Source organism: Vipera ursinii (assembly GCF_947247035.1).
Source record: "Vipera ursinii genome assembly, chromosome: 1".
Taxonomy (NCBI): domain Eukaryota; kingdom Metazoa; phylum Chordata; class Lepidosauria; order Squamata; family Viperidae; genus Vipera; species Vipera ursinii.
In genome coordinates, this window is record NC_139512.1 from 264,865,161 (window position 1) to 264,883,387 (window position 18,227).

The following is an 18,227-nucleotide window of genomic DNA, read 5'->3' on the forward strand; positions in this document are numbered from 1 at the left end:
CTGAATGTGTTCAAAATAACTCCTGGCTTTAGTTCAATGCAAACTAAAAGCAAAGAATTGAATAGCGCTGAAGCAGATTTCCTTTCATAAAAAGAATAGTGATTGATCAAAATTGGTGACATAAAATCTATGAAAGAAATTTAGTATTTATACATAAAGAGGCTCACAAAATCTTCACTTTTGAGTTTATTGCACTTTGACTGCAATATTCAATGATAAATGTCAAAGGTAGCAAACGTGTAGTTCAAACTTTCTGAATGAATTTGATGGCTCTTATTAGCTCAATGGTGGGGGGAAGGTTGTTTCCATCTGGATGTTTGGCAATGCCAACAATATACTTGATGTATTAACATGTCAATAAACAGATAAATGTTCCCTCCCTCCCTTTCTTTCATTTTGTTCTCAAATGTTTTCAAGATGCTAAGCACTTTGGTAAGATCCCAGCATTTATTGAGAAGTTATCTACAATGCAACCAAATGAAAGGTCATTTCATGAAGCACTTACAGCTGTTGCCGCAATTCATGTGTGTCTTGTGGGGTTCCAAGTTGATTCAGTATTCTTTGTATTTCTGCAGCTGTTTGGGATGGGGGGGAGAGAAGAAAAGGTTTTGTAAGTGATACAGTTCCACCAAAACGTCATGCATCCCTAATTGAAAATTGAGAAATACATACCGGTTAATAGGGTTGGAGAAGATCCAATTCAACACAACTATTGTAATATACATGCACACTGTATAAGATAGATCACAGCATATATGCTCTAAAATGTAAAGAGATTACTTATAATTTAGTAAAAAAAGAAAGGATTGTATGTGGGGCTGATCTGTTGTTGTAATTAGGAATCCTACTTTAAAAATTCCAAAACCTTCACCCATATGTACATAAGTCATGGGATATGCTCACTAGAATTAACACTTTACATATACATCAATTGGCACATGAAATCAAGAATGAAAAGATTTGTATTTTGTAATGACAGATATAAAGGGGTGGTTAAGTTGAAAGGATACATGTATCAATTGTTAGGTAATCTTTTTATTTTTGAATTTAGACTTCACTTTTCCAGACCTAAAATTGGTGTAGTCCTCCCCAAACTGATGCCCACCATTTGTGTTAAATGTGAACACTTTTAGCTAGACAGGTACATTGAAGGCAGAGAGAACCAGAATAAATTTACTCAAGAATTCAACATACTGAACATACATCCAGGAAAATTAATATGAACCAGAGCATCATCCCAAACCATAGAATATTCGATATGCAGGGGGTGGGGGGAATGCTGTTAAAAGTATCTTAGGTTTGTGAAACTATATTAACCATAGTTTTTGCTATGGTTAAAGTCAAATTTAACAGGATTTTAGTAATTCACATTGAAAAAGGTTGTTTTTTTTTTAAAAAAAGTCTGCTTTAAAGCATTTTTAAATTTTTTACATTTATTATTAATTATTAAATTTATTTGCCACCCATCTTGTAGTTCGAGATGACAAATAAAAAAGAAGGTAAAGAACAAAATTTAAGACTGCTACATACGGTATATATCCCTTCCCCCCAGAATGTTTTAAATTAATTCTTAAGAGTTCCCAGAGATCATGGTTAGAGAAAATATATAAAAATGATTTGTAGAACTACTGAAAATCCTTGAAATGCATAAGCTGACATATTGGCTTTTAAGATTATCATTCAGAATTAACCTATCTTTGAAAGATGTTACATTTACTTAATTAATTGCACATATTAAATGCAGTCTGAATTGGTTTACAGATCACTAGGACATTTTATGAGTGATTGCCACCTGCTGGCCATATTTCTTCAGCCTTAGCGATTAATTCCATGTCAAAATTCACCAAAGAAATCTAAACTTCTATTAAAATGAATTCAGAGCAATTTTTTAAAAAATAAAGATTTAGGCTAAGTTACAAGGAAACATTCTATTTGTTAGTTTGGCAGTCTCTTTGTTGATGTGAACCAATGGGTGCCAGTATCTAGCTAACCTTGTCTAAGCTCAAAAGCTAAGTAGGTTAGCATTTGAATGGAAGATCTCCAGGTGGTATCAGCAGTGCAGGCGAAGCTGGAACGTCCAAATGGCAATGGCAAACTACTTCCCAGATGTTGCCAAGAAAACAAGGATGCCAAGAGTAAAGCTTGACTTGAAGGAGATGTTATCATTTATTCATGCAGTAGATTGACTGAAAATGTGGCATTAATTAATTATACTGAATCTAGTTAAGGTTGACTGAAAGCTAGCTTCTTGAAAAAAAATAAATTATAAACTATATTCTTACACTTCTCCTTTCCTCTCCATGACTTCTATACTGTGTAATGTTAGCATTTCAGGTATTGGATGGGCCACTAAAATGGAGAAAACTCAATAAGCCAATTATGTTTTTTATTGATTAAAAAATTAAAAGAACTATGCTGCTTTAGAACAGGGCGGGCAGCCTGCTATGGTCCGAATGTCTTGAACCAACTCCCATCATATCAAGTTAGTAGGGCCAATGGCTAGAGAATGAGTCTGCAGCAAAAGCTACTGCTGCTTACAAGATATGATCAAGGCCTCACCTAGTGTAGGACTTGTCCTCAATATACTAAAGTACATCAAGAAGACTATAGAAACGTAGACTGGTGGAAGTGTTCAGCTTTACTGTAAATGATTGTGATTGTTTACAACCATGTCTTCCTAGGACTAGAACGGCTTGACACATGCACTGATAACATATTTGGCAAGAAGAAAAAGTGCTACTATTACTCCTTATGAGACTCAAGCAGCAAAAATATTATAGATCAGCATGTAACTATGAGGGTGGAAGTCCTTAAAAGTCAATCTAAAAACGGTTGCTCCATAGACACTACATCCTACAGATAAAACTGGAAAAAAATTCTAATGAATGATGGCTTGACACTGATCACATATAAAACAACTCTGAATTGTCACTATTCCTTAGGTCTGCATTGGGATAAATGGAGATGATTTTTTTTCATAATCTTACTTTTAAAATATGTCAATTATACTCAGAAGACTCTGCATTAAAGTTGATCATTATTTTATTCCTGTATTACACAGAAGAGTTATTAAATAAGAAATTTGTAGACCATGAACTGCTAATTAAATTGAAAGATGTTTGGGTTTTTTTAGATGGTAATATAGTTGTCATTTTTTATAAAACAAAGTTTCCTGTCTTCTGATCTATTTAATAGGTTATTATCAAGAGCAATCACCAAATTCAACAGAGCCTTGGTGGAGCAGTGGGCTAATGCCTCCTTAAATAACACCAGCTGACTGCAATTAGTACAGGTTCGCATCCCACCAGGCTCAAGGTTGACTCAGCCTTCCATCCTTCCGAGGTATGTAAAATGAGGACCCAAATTGTTGGGGGCAATTAAGCTGACTTTGTAATAATGCCGCTTGGGGGTGTGTGAAAGCCCTAATAAGCAGGCATATACATAGAATGAAGACTACTGCTAAGCTTGTAAGCCGCCCTGAGTCTTCGGAGAAGGGCGGGATATAAATGGAATTAAAAAAAAATAACAAAAAATTCACATATTCCATTAATTGCACTAATGTAGTTGTCAAAACACTAAGCTGTAAATCATAGTTCACAAACCACAGGGATTAAAGTTTACAACACCCTCAGTCAATGCTAAATAAACATTATGATTCATCAAGATATGTGAACCTAATCAATAAGTTGATCTTTATTTTGTAAAATCAGAATATTTTAGTACATCAGATTACCACCAGGAGATAAAAGGCCCAAGGAATAGGACTACATAAAGTAGCATTCTATAATGCTATGTGGGAAAGACCTTGAATTATGGAGTAAAGAGATGATGCCAAGGGAACGCTCAGATAAGAGGTAAGAGTAGCCCAGAGATGACAAGGGGCAGAGCAAGAGGCTCAGAAGGGGCCCTCCTTAGTTTCTCAGGCTATAAAGATAGCAGGAGAGTTATACTGTAAGATTCTGTTAATGTACCCTTAGAAAAGCAGCTCATCTGTTCATTATTTCCTGTATTGTTTGCCTCCTTAATTTTACTGCTTTCTTCTTTCCCAATGAAATTCGGTAGCTTTCTGGCCACCCCATTCCAGAAAACTCAGGAGGCAATGCTATGGGTCCCATCAGCCCAATTATTCCAGCTGATGGGGTCCAGGAGGAGGGCCTTCTCTGCTGTTGCTCCTCGATATGAGGTTGGTCCCAATCCTCCTATCTTTTTGTAAGGGCCTAAAGTCATGGCTGTGCCAGTCGGCTTGTGGCCCCAGTGAGGGAACAGCGTAATGGAGGTGGTTGATTGAGTAATAACAGATCCCACCTCTGCCCCCGCCCTCCCCACGTGTCCTTGTTTTAATGTCTTTTTATATTTTAACAGTATATGAAACTGTAAGCCACCCAGAGTTACCCCATGGTAAAATGGGAGGTCAATAAATTTTATAAATAAAAAAATAAATAAAAATAAGTCTATATATAGTTTAAGAGCAGATTATTTGTAGTACTTTTATTACCTGAAAATTGTAAAAATTAGAGTATTTTTATGACAAGAAGTAGAATATAGAAGCTTTGCATTATATAATATCTATCACAACTCCCTTGCCAGCTACACAGGATGAAAGGATCACATGTATAAAATAATTATTCACTTAAGGAGAATCAATTATATTGATCCATATTGCTTCATTTGCTTCATTTTAAACACAAATGAACTATAGTTTTGCAGTTCCATTAATTCATGTAGATTTTTTAAGATAAATTCCTACTGTCAATTCCATGGTGAGTGTTCCAGGACTCTTGAAGGATACTAAACTGAATTTTGCTCAATTTAGAATGATTCAGAAGTTAATAAATCACAGTACTAAGGTTAGATACAAAACTGTGTCAACAGCATAATCTAATTGCCTTTGTTTATCCTCCTGTCATTCCTACTCAAGGACTTTTCCAAATTTGGAGTTCTGAAGCTGAAAAAGGAAAGAATTCAAATGTTGAATAGTGGTGGGGGGGAGGAACTGTTAGTGGCTAGTAAAAGGTAAAGGTAAAGGTTCCCCCGCACATGTGTGCTAGTCGTTTCCGACTCTAGGGGCCGGTGCTCATCTCCATTTCAAAGCCAAAGAGGACGCTTGTCTGAGGACGTCTCCGTGGTCATGTGGCCGGCATGACTAGACGCCAAAGGCACACGGAGCGCTGTTACCTTCCCACCGTAGTGGTCCCTATTTTTCTACTTGCATTTTTACGTGCTTTCGAACTACTAGATTGGCAGAAGCTGGGACGAGTAACAGGTGCTCACTCTGTTACGCGGCACTCGAGATTCGACCCTCCAAACTGCTGACCTTCTGATCGACAAGCTCAGCATCCTAACCCACTGAGCCACCGCGTCCCTCGTTAGTGGCTAGGTTCATACATTGTTGTATTATATTTTTAATTAAGAAGATCCAAATGATCAGTATATGTCAGAAAAGCTGCTTATCACTGCAAACTCTCACAATGAAGAAATATATGGTGGAGCCTGTGAAACAGTTGTGTTGATGTTGGATTTTGATGCCTGATTATAGTTTTATCCTGACTTCCAATTATATATTTGTTCTAACGCTGTTTGGATAGCAAAAAACAATTTAAAAATGAAACCTAGAGTCATGACAATGAGATGGATTGCCTTACAAACCTAAATAAATATATGACAGTCTAGTAGTGCAAACTGGTGTGTTACAGATACTTTGAACTACAGCTTCTACATGACCGGTCACTGGGAGCCGTAATTCAAAATGTCAGAACTAACTTGCTTTTTCAGTGGAAAAGATCTTTGTGTAACATGTGTTCTGTCTACAATTTCACCACACATAAAGCAACAAATCTTCAAGCAGTTTGGATGTTATTTGCATGTGAAATAAGAATGAGTCACATTGTTAAATGTTTATATGTCCATGTATGAAAACAAATGGGGCAACTGTGATTTAAATAAAATGTGGTTAAAGGCAAAAGAGGAAGTAGAGCAAATCAAGCTTAACAAATACTTTTAAATATATACAGGTAGTTTTCTGCTTACAACAGTTCATTTAGTGACTTTTTGAAGTTTCAGCGACACCAAAACAAGTGACTTATGGCTGTTTTTCACACTTATGACCTTATGATCATGGTCACATGATCAAAATTCACACACTTGGCAACTGACATGTATTTATGATGATTACAGTGTCCCAGGGTCAGTTTGCAATTTTCCGACAAGCAAAGTCAATGGGGAAGCCAGATTCACTTAACAACTGTGTTACTAACTTAATAATGGCAGTGATTCACTTAACAAATCTGGCAAGGAAGTTCATGAAATGAGGCAAAACTCACTTAACAGCTATCTTGCTTAGCAACAGAAATTTTAGGCTCAGTTTTGGTCATAAGTTGAAGATTAGTTCTATAAAACTGTATTAAAACTGCTATTGTTTCTAGCATGTAATGTCAACCATTAAATAAAGGCATGGAACAATGTTTTTTTTTAGTAGCTTTACACTATTTGTTTGTATGAATGCACACATATAAAAGATGCCAGATTCAAAGCAAGCTATAGAGGCAGGAAGAATTGTTCAGGAGGATTTCAGCTGAAATTGAAAATGGAGAATTAAGAGTTCAAATAGAGACTTCTGGTTTTTGCACTGGAGCTCTGCACCCCATGGCTGATTTTGTCCTGCCAGGGGCCCTAAATGGGTCTGAAGTCGCCCCGGAGAGGTGACAAAGAGAGAGGAGTGTCCTGATGATCACAGAATGACGACAGCCCTCTAACCCAACAGAAAAAAGGCTAGCTGCACACCAGCGTCTAGCCTATCCTACTTGCAGCTGAAGTCCAAGAGCATGAAGCAGAACAATGGGTGAACAGCGTGCTTGGAACTGGTGAGAGTATCGATTTTCTCTCCTGTCCTCTGTAACTAAGTCCTTGGGAAAGATCCCCAAAGTAAGAAAACCTCAAAAGTGAAGGGAGGGGATTACACCCCCATTCCCTCATAGACGGAAATGGAAAATTAACCATTAAGGGGGAAAGAAATATATTGAAATCTAAGTTAAAATACTACAGTCTGGATAAATCTAGAAATAAAAAAAACTGCTAAGCCTTTACTTTAAAGGGTTTTGATGAAACTTAAAAATAATCATAAATAATATTTTTTGTCTGAAAAAGCTGGAAAAGAAACAACTACTGACACTAGAACATAGAACATTAACAACACTGACTCAGAAATTGGCAAGACATCCAGAAACAAAGAATAATCTGTTCCCTTGAACTTTAATAACCCTCAAAAGACAGCTGGTGGGAACAAAGAAAGAATACATATTGGGCCAGCTATGAGATTAAAAAGTGTCTGAAGGAAAAGAAATACTCTGATTGTTGTCTAAACTCAAGAATTGCTTACAGAAAAAGAAAAACTTTGACTCTGGGCTAATATTTTAGGGGGAATCTACAGGAAGGACTCAAGGTGGCTAAATAAACTGAATTGCAATTTTGACTGGTTGACAACTGAACCCTGAATAAAAGAACTGTTATGAAATACTGATTTTACTGATGCCTTGACAATTGGAAATATAGTGGATTATAAAAACTATATATAAAGATAAGAAAATTGGGCTATTTGGATTCTGAGTTTGGTTGGTTTGATAAGGATAATTATAGAGACTATGGCACTGATGGAGGACTATTTGAAAAGGGGAGACAACATGGATATTGCATACTTATCAAAAATGACAGAAAACCACATTTAATACTTACTCCTAAAGGACCTGGAATATCAAACATCTCCAAAGGCAACATTTCAAGACAAGACAAATAATTTGCAGGAGGAAATGTATGTAATGCTAGGCCAGATACAAATGACAATAGCTTCAAACCATGAGGAGATCAAAAATAACTTTGACGACATAAATGAGCACATCTCTAATCTAAATCTACAATCAAAAAACATTCATGGTAAAGAATTAACAAATCATATAACAGAACATAAACTAGAAGAAAATGACTTAATCAGAGAAACTACAAATGAAGAGAAATATAATTTAACACAAATAGGAAAAAAACTACAAGATTTTGACATAACAATAAAAATGGAAAAAATACTTTATTCATCAGAACGTCAAAGTAAACATGAGGATAAGAAAGAAGATTCAACAAAATGGACTATAGAACTGCCAGGAGAACCATTAGAGTTCAGGAGACAAAAAGCATATATTTTATACACCCTGTCTTCTCCTCTCCCAACAATACTTACAAAAATACAAGAACTTCCTGGCAAGCGGAATATATCAACCTGGAAAGTTATTTGGCAAAAGAAGACAGATTCAAGAAATTTGACTTGCCCTACCAGATGGAGTATTAAATGAACAAACATTTGTTTGAATACGATTAAAAGACCAGATAACTTTGGATATAAAGGGGCCCTACAATAAGAGGGATAAGATATAAGTAAAAAGGTAAAGGTTCCCCTGCACATGCATGCTAGTCGTTTCCAACTCTAGGGGCCGGTGCTCATCTCCGTTTCAAAGCCGAAGAGCCAGCACTTGTCTGAGGAAGTCTCCGTGGTCATGTGGCCGGCATGACTAGACACCAAAGGCGCACGGAACGCTGTTACCTTTCCACCGTAGTGGTCCCTATTTTTCTACTTGCATTTTTACGTGCTTTCGAACTGCTAGGTTGGCAGAAGCTGGGACGAGTAACAGGCGCTCACTCTGCTACGTGGCACTCGGGATTCGACCCGCCAAACTGCCGATCTTCTGATCGACAAGCTCAGCATCCTAACCCACTGAGCCACTGCGTCCCTTAAGATATAAGTAATATAGTATTATTCATAATATATACTGTAAAATGTAAAAATATTTGGATGATGTATGCAAATGAAAAGTTTAAAATTTAAAGATAAATTAGACTGAAGAGAATCAGGACCCAGGAATGACTGAAATACTAAGGGGAAATTAAGCTTAAATAAGAACTTTGGAAATAAGATATATAGTGATTTAACAAATTAACTTTTACAAATATAAGTGAAATATAAACTGATCAGAGAAGATGTTATAGGTAGATGTCATAAGAGATAAGCAGTATAGTATTTTTATAATGCATGAAATGTGAAAAAATTGGGATGGTGTATCTAAATGGAAAATCTGGATAGTCAGATGATTAATATTGAGCAAATTATGACTGATAAGAATTGTTTGAATATTAAGAGGAAATTAAGCTTAAATAAGAACTATGAAAATAGAATATATGGTGAACTAATAAGATGATTTTTAGAAAAATAACACATTGATAAGAAAAAATATCATACATGGATGTTATTATTATTCATACAAACATGAAAAAAGGTTTATATTTAACCATTTATGCATTGAAAATATTAAGAATAATATTTGTTTGAAGTTGAAGAAGGAGAATATTATTGGGAGAAGGGAAGATCAAAGAAATAAACAATTAATACACTAATTATGGAATAACAAAAATTAATTATTGACTATTAACTCCTTTTTTTCAAAATATATGAACCAAGTCAACACGCTACACACTAGGTGCTAAGCATTACTATAAAAATCAATAAAACATTTCTATAAAAAAGAGTCCAAAGAAGAGAAAGATAATGGCTTTCACAACAAAAGATGGTGCCAAAACAAGAGATAATACCCACATAAATTGAATCGGGCAACAGCAGTCTGATGTGAAAGTACCGGGAGGCATAAGAAAAGTGTCCAAGTGGGACTGGTCACACTCTGATGTAATGGTCAAGCCTTGATGGGATATATGAAGAGGAGACCATTTGGAGCCATAGCAAAGAATGAAGTACTGTGAGTAATGCTCTCTCTCTCTCTCTCTCTCTCTCTCTCTCTCTCTGCACATGGAACTCAAACGGGATCTTTACAATTAGAGTTGGATAAGATGAGTGTGTCGGTGTTTAATTAGGAAAATGAATAACAGAAGGGGGGATTGTTAAAGATAAAATGTATTTTAAAACTTTTCAATAAAAAAAAACAGAAGTTGTTCTGCTTTTGCTTCAGTGGTGATGAATCTCTGGAACAAGCAACACTGGAGGTGTGACATCTCTTCATGGCCCTCATAGTATATTGATGGGTTCCTAAACCCTGAGACTTTTTACTTTAGCACGATCATTTTAGAATGGAGAAATAGTTAGAATTAAATTATTCACACATCACAAATGCTTTTTCTTTTAGAAAGGTAGCATCTATGGGAGGAATTTTTTAGTCTATCCTTTTTCTTAGAATGCTACAGTTCTAAATTGTTTTTGCTTTATCTGAAATAATATTTATAGGTCACATAAATATTATGCGTTATAGTGTGTCTGGGGAGGCTGCAATGCTCCTCTGAATTCAACGTGGGACAATCAGAACAGACAAAATAATTAATGGACACAAATTTGACATCAGGATTCAAAACCAGGACAAAGTTAATATCAGAGCTTTTCAACTTTCCAGGACTAACTTTTCACTGACTATTTTGGAAAATAGGGCTTTAACTCTACTACTGAGCAAGAAGTTACTGACTCACACATCAAAAGGTATCTGGCAATTTCAGAAGGTCTCAAGAAACACAATGGGTTTTTAACACAATATGATTAATTGATAAAATCCTGGTCCCATTTTCCCTCTCTTCCCTCACTGAAATTTAACTCCTAGATCAGTCCAGTCAGTCCATTCACAAAAGTATATGCCATGTAATAAAAGGTGTAATTGGGAAATGTGTTACTAGACTTTTTGATTTGATAGAGTAAGTAGTTATATATAAATGTATGGATGCTGCATATCTCTCTATAAATGCTTTCATACAGATTAGATGAAGAAGATAGAACTTGCTAACATATATGAGGTATAAGTCTGAAGTGTGTCATAGAAAAAGTTTGCATTTTGAGAAACCCATTAAACTTGGGACATACTTCACAAAGACGTTCTAAAAATGCTTCATTGTGTATATATTGTGTAGGTTCAGCAAATCCTGTTCCTAGCCTGAATCCAAAGCTCCACTTCTACTAGGGGAGATATTCCTGTTTATAGAATTCCAAAATTAATTCTGAAAAGATTTACAATGCAATGAACTTCCTCATAATCTCCTGAAAGCTTGTCAGAAAGAAAGCAGAAGGTTCAGTTCTGTTTTGGACTATCTGCAATTTATCATGCCAACTGAATTTTAAGCTGGTTGATTATAGTAAGTGATCACAAATCAGATTCATAAATTGTGGTTGAAGTTTGGTTATACCCACCAACTAAGCAAACTATCATTTATCTGGCTTCAAATGACTTGGTGAGCTGTGATTAATTTTAGCCTGTAGTGAAGGGCTTCCAATATCTCTGTGGCCACATGGGAGAAGGAATGTATAATCATGGGAGCAAGCTAGTCTTAATCTCATAATAAAAAACAATTGTTTTTGTTCAATATGCCACCTAGATCAGTCCATTCTTGGTTTGCTCTGCTCTTCATGAAAGTGCCATTGTTCAGCTTGTTATTCATATGCATAAGCCTGCAATAATTTTAGAAAGGAATTAATGAGCATTCACTAAAATTATTCACAGGTTTGGAAATCTAGGATAGCAACATGGTTGAATGCCAATCTTTAACAGGAAAAGAAACAAGGGTATTCAAATAGTAAGGAAATTTTTTTGTTTGTGGCATAACAGGGATGATTTTTTTTAAAAAAAATACCAGGTTTGTATAGATTTTTAAATAGGGACATTGTTTCATTAGAAATTGTTTCTATTCAAAGGATGATGTGAAGCAAAGCAGTGCCTTTAGCAAAGCCAAGCAGTCATTTAGCATGGTATTTCAAAAACTGTAATATCAAACAACTCTTGACAGTTTGCCTAGTCCTGTTGCATATTAAACCAATCAGATTTCTTTATGTTTTTGCTAATTTTGGGATTTTCCAAGATGTATCCCTCCTCCAGTTGAATGGTGTTATGCTAGTAATGTAAGGACTCCCATTTTTAAAAAGGAGATATGTCTAAATAAAAAAAAGTTACAACTATTGTCACTATTAGTATATAGATTTATTTATGAGCTCACAAAAGGGGATCTTTGTTATCCAAATGTTGAATTGTAATTTTACAGACAGAAATATATCAGCATTAAGTTGTCAAGCCCAAAACAAAGAATGACACATGGTGATTCTCCCAAGCTGAGTTCTTTATGGTTTTCACTCCTATAGACAAAGTCTTGACAGACTGAGGATTGTACCATTGGGAACTGCAATATACTCTGTGAACTCTTTGGGATGGGGAGACTGTCTTTGCCCTTTATTTTATTTTATTTAGATTTTATTTAGATTTAAAATAAATTAAATTTGGTTGAGTATTTCCCTACTGGAAGACAATCCACATTTTGTAAATTATATATATTGCTATATGCTAGAATCCACTAGAGTTGGGTGATAATAATAGTAATAACACAGAGGTGGGTACAAAACAGAAAATGTACTTCGTGCTTCAGTTGTTTGGACAATTTTATGGTTTTTAGGTGGTGTTTGGTCTAGACCAGGGGTAGGCAACCTCGGCTCTTTTATGACTCATTGACTTCAACTCCCAGATTTCCTGAGTCAGCTGCTGACTCAGGAATTCTGGGAGTTGAAGTCCATGAGTCATAAAAGAGCCGAGGTTGCCTACCCCTGGTCTAGACAAACCAAAATGGAGAGCATTTTTTCCTGACCTCTTCTAATTGCCATATGCTGCTCTTGGTGGTCTTACCTCTTCTACATTATCACTCATCACAATACACCTCTGCCTGGATCTGGTTTTCTACAGACTGTGTAGAAAGAGCAATTGAAACTGACTGTTTTGGGCACATCCCTAATAAAATAACACTTGGGCTATTATGGTACTTAAAAGCAAACTGAATCAACAATTAGCAGAAACATCAATACATTTCTGTAGAAATCTAATTCACATACTTATGAAACTTTATAGCTGTAATATTGTCCAAAAATTATATGTTTTCTGTTCTTATAAAATTCTGGGCATGCATTCATACAATTGTTGAAAAGCCAAATGCACTGAACAAATAAAACTGCATTGGTAATTTTTTCTAGGTTTTGGGGGACAAAAATATAAATCTCATACTGATACCTTTTAGTTTAGTTTAGTTTAAACTAAACAATGGGGACAGTGAGTTAATTGATACAGAACATCACTGTCCCCAGCAATCTAAGAAGATAGGGGAACTTAGGCACCACACAAGTTATGTAGCAAGTAAACACAGGGTCAGTCATAAAGGACTCAAATGTCTGTACACCAATGCGCAGAGTATGAACAGTAAGCAGGGTGAACTAGAAATTCAGGTAAATGAGGGCGGATATGATATTGTTGCCATTACGGAAACATGGTGGGACGAAACCCACAAATGGAACACACAGCTAGAGGGATTTAAATTATTTAAAAGAAATAGACTAAACAAAAGAGGAGGTGGAGTGACTTCCGGTGGCTCCGCGGCGACGGAGACAGCCTTCCCGGGCTGCCCGCGGCTCAGCTGTTGTTTTTTCGCCCGAAACAGCGCCGATCAGCTGTTCGGGCGAATTTGAAGCCCCCTCCTCGGGAGAAGAGGAGGGGGCGAGCTCCCAGGTAGGGGTAGAGTTTTCCAGGGCCGCCTGAGCTTATGGCTTGGGCGGCTGAAGGATTGAACTCCCCCGTAGCCTGGGCTGCTCCCAGCTCGCCGGCGCCTCTGCTCCTGATTTTTTGGAGCAGAGCCAGGCGTCTGCGACCACCCCTGCCTGAAGGAATGACTATGGATTAAAGGAGCAGGCAGAGCGATACAAGAGGAAAAGGTGAAGAGGATTATTATATTTTACTCTCCAGCTTGATGGACTTTTTTGGATTATAAATCTGAAGTGAAAGTGCGTCACATTTGGTAAAAGATGGCGGCTAAACCACCCCCTAAAACTCTTCGGAGTGCTGGAACTTCTCCTGTGCAACAATCATTACTGCAGGCGCTGCATCCTCCTGATGTATTGACATCAAAGGACTTACAAGATGCTCTTGAAAAACACACCCAGGTAATTTTGGACTCAATTAATGATAGATTTGTACAGATGGAGGAGAAATTGGAGAAATTGGAGGAGAGGATGGAGGAGAGGATGGAACAGAAGTTCAGAGTGATGAAGGCAGACATCTTGTCTTCAGTGTGTAAAGTGGCTCGCTGTGTGGAAGAATTGGAGGAAAAGCTAGAAGATTTGACTCAAAAGAATGCTATATTAGAAGCAAAAGTATTGGAGAATGAAGATAAAGTGGAAAAAGAACTGAGTCTTGCTCAATATTACCAGATGCAGTTTGCCATTAGAGTTAGAGGTTTAAAGGAGAATACCAAGGAAGATCTAAAGCAGCTGGTTTCTGAGGCTTTTGAAGTAGTGTTGAAACAGCCAGCATCTGAAATAAAAGGAGGCATGGATAAAGTGTTTCGTGTGAATTCATGGATTGCTAGACAGAGAAAGTTGCCTAGAGATGTGGTGGTATATTTTGCAAAAAGGGAAACTAGAGATGAAGTTATACGAGCTGCTTATGATACTAAAGTTGTGATTGCTAATCAAGAAGTTTTGGTCTTAAAAGAAATTCCTCCAAAGATTTTAAGGAGAAGGAAGGATTTTACATTTCTTGTGCAAGAGCTCAAGCAACGAGATATAAGGTTCAGATGGGAGATCCCAGTTGGGTTGATGGTGACGCACGAAGGTAAAAGGTACCGTCTGGTTACTGTGATGCAAGCGCGTGATTTCTATAATAATGTTTTAAATGCAACGCCATTAACACTTCTGGAAGCTGAAAAGGGATCTGGAGAAGGAGTGCATCAAGAGGTCGAAGGTGGTCAGATAGAAGACAACGGTGTTGGAGGACATCAAGACACAACTTCGTCGGATGATTCTATAGAACAGAGGGTGACGCGTGCTGCTGCAAAACGATCTAAGAAGAGAAAATAGCAGGATTTGCAGAAGTCTATGGAATTTCTACGACGTATTCATAGTCAAGTATGGGAGGTGGGAAAAGATCTGGGTGTAGACGCAATATATTTTTTATATGTGGTGGTTTTGTGGAAAGGGTGAGGTTTTTTTGGATTAAAGTTTGGTGGAATATATAGAAGATTTCCAAATGGAGGTTAAAGTTTTGTTCGCAATCTTTTTTATTGTATGGAATAATTATAGATGTGGTACTGGAAGAGGAACGGCCGATTACAGAAGAGTGGACTTTAAAGTTTTCTGATTTGGTTGAGGTGGCGAAGATTTTGGTTAATTTGAAAGATTAGTTGTAAGAACGTTATATCATGGAATGGACAAAATGGATGGAGTCTATTTAGGACAAGTATAGGGTTGAGAAGTATTATATAGTATTTGAATAATTCTTTTTTCCTTTTTTTTTCTGTTTTTTTTTCTCTTTCTATTTTGGGTTTTTTTTCTTGTTTTTAATGTATATTTAATATTATTAAGGTTTGTTTTATCATATATAAGCTAGAAAGTGTTTTTTTATTTTAGTTTTTTATATATATTTAATATTGCTAAGGTTTGTTTTATCCTATATAAGCTAGAGAGTGATGGATTTTAGAATTTATAGTTGTTAGTACATGGTTGCTTATGTTTGCTTTTCTTTTTTTTTCTTTTTATATATATACCTTGTATTCAGCTCTGGGAAGTCGGGGGGGGGGAGGGGGGGGAGGGGGAGGTAGGGGGGGGAGGAGGGAGGGAGGGAGGGGGGGAGGTAGGGGGGGAGGAGGGAGGGGGAAGGGGGGTTTTTTAAAGGAAAATTGTATTTTAAAACTTTTCAATAAAAAAAAGAGGAGGTGGAGTTGCTCTCTATATAAAAAATAACTTTATCTCTACAGAAATAGAGCACAACAATGGCAAAAACTGTAAACTTGAATGTATTTGGGTCAATATAAAAGGGGGAAAAATGACATTGCCATAGGTGTACACTGTAGGCCGCCCAACCAAACAGAGGAAATAGATGAACTTTTTGCTAGTCAGTTAACTAAGGTATGTAGGAAGCGCATCACAATAGTAATGGGGGACTTTAATTACCCTGATATCAACTGGGAGACAAATTCTGCACCAAGTGGAAGATCTAACAGATTCATGACAAACCTAGCAGACAACTTAATCTCCCAAAAAGTAGAGAAGGGAACTAGGGGATTAGCCATATTGGATTTAATTCTCACTAACAGAGATGAAATGATAGAAAGTGTCAAAGCCACAGGAACCTTGGGGGGAAGTGATCATGCAATATTGGAATTCAACATTATGGAAGCACAAGCAATAGAATACAGCCAAACTAGAGTTTTGGACTTTAAAAGAGCTAATTTCAATAAACTTAGAGAGACCTTGGGAAGAATTCCATGGAAGAGAATCCTAAAGGGGAAAACAACTCAAGAAGCTTGGGAAATTTTGAAAAGTGAGATAATAAAGGCCCAGTCTAGCACAATACCAACAAAGAAGAAAAATAACAGCTTTCAAAGGAAACCAGCATGGCTGCATAAAGAACTCTGATAAACTGAAAGATAAAAGGGACAAGTATAGGAAGTGGAAAGAGGGGCACATAACTAAGGCAGAATATCAGCAAACAGCCCGTGCCTGCAAAGATGAAGTGAGGCAAGCTAAGGCTCAAAATGAACTAAGGCTTGCAACCAAAGTCAAAAATAACAAAAAAAGCTTCTTTCAACATATAAAAAACAAGAAAAAAGGTAAGGAAATGATTGGTCCATTAGTGGGGGAAAGTGGCAATAAGGTGACAAACAATAGGGAGAAAGCAGAACTATTTAATTCGTTTTTTGCATCTGTCTTTACACAAAGGGAAAAAACAGTCCAACCTACCAAAACCAGTGCCATAAAAAACAGAATAGAAACGCAAGTTAAGATAGGCAAGAAAATGGTAAGTGAGCACCTGTCCAGCCTAGACGAGTTCAAATCACCAGGACCAGATGGATTACACCCCAAGGTTCTCAAGGAACTGGCAGACGTGATCTCAGAACCACTGAACTATATTTTTCAAAGATCCTGGAGCACTGGGGAACTACCAGAGGACTGGAAGAGAGCTGATGTAGTTCCCATCTTCAAAAAAGGGAAAAAAACAGATCCAGGAAACTACAGACCTATCAGCCTGACCTCAATACCTGGGAAGATTCTGGAAAAGATAATCAAACAACAAATCAGCGAACACCTTGATGAGAACAACGTTATCACTAAAAGCCAACATGGGTTTGTCAAAAACAGATCGTGCCAGACAAACCTTATTGCATTCTTTGACCAAGTGACAAAACTAGTGGACCAGAGGAATGCTGTAGATTTAATTTACTTGGATTTCAGTAAGGCATTTGATAAAGTAGATCACAACCTACTACTTGATAAGATAGAAAAATGTGGGTTAGATAGCATCACCACCAGATGGATTTGTAGCTGGCTGACAGGCTGTACTCAGCGTGTGGTCCTCAATGGAACTGCATCTACATGGAAGGAAGTGTGTAGTGGGGAGCCCCAGGGCTCTGTTCTGGGCCCAGTGCTGTTCAACATCTTCATCAACGATTTGGATGAGGGGATAGATGGGGAACTCATCAAATTTGCAGATGACACCAAGCTGGCAGGAATAGCCAATACTCCAGAAGATAGGCTTAAGATACAGGAGGATCTGAACAAACTGGAACACTGGGCGCTATCTAACAAAATGAAATTCAATTGTGAAAAAAGTAAGGTTCTGCATTTAGGCAGGAAAAATCAAATGCACACGTATAGTATAGGTGGTACCTTGCTCGATAGTAGTAACTGTGAGAGGGATCTCGGAGTCCTAGTGGACAATCACTTAAATATGAGCCAGCAGTGTGCTACAGCTGCCAAAAAAACCAACACAGTGCTAGGCTGCATTAACAGAGGAATAGAATCAAGATCACGTGAAGTACTAATACCACTTTACAATGCCTTGGTAAGGCCACACCTGGAATACTGCATCCAGTTTTGGTCACCACGATGTAAAAAAGATGTTGAGACTCTGGAAAGAGTACAGAGAAGAGCAACAAAGATGATTGGGGGACTGGAGGCTAAAACATATAAGGAACGGTTGCTGGAATTGGGTATGTGTAGTTTAATGAAGAGAAGGGTGAAGGTAACATGATAGCAGTGTTCCAATATCTCAGGAGCCGCCACAAAGAAGAGGGAGCCAAGCTATTCTCCAAAGCACCTGAAAGCAGGACAAGAAGCAACGGATGGAAACTAGTCAAGGAGAGAAGCAACCTAGAACTAAGGAGAAACTTCCTGACAG

At 37.1% G+C, this 18,227-nt stretch overlaps 1 protein-coding gene across 1 annotated transcript in view; it reads right to left on the reverse strand.

Moving 5' to 3' along the window:
- Window positions 1-18,227, reverse strand: part of STX7 (syntaxin 7) — a 44,814-nt gene that overhangs the window by 16,715 nt on the left and 9,872 nt on the right. The window contains exon 3 of the mRNA XM_083348047.1: window positions 506-575. Coding sequence (XP_083204173.1) covers window positions 506-575 — 70 coding nt within the window. The remainder of the gene's footprint in view (window positions 1-505; window positions 576-18,227) is intronic.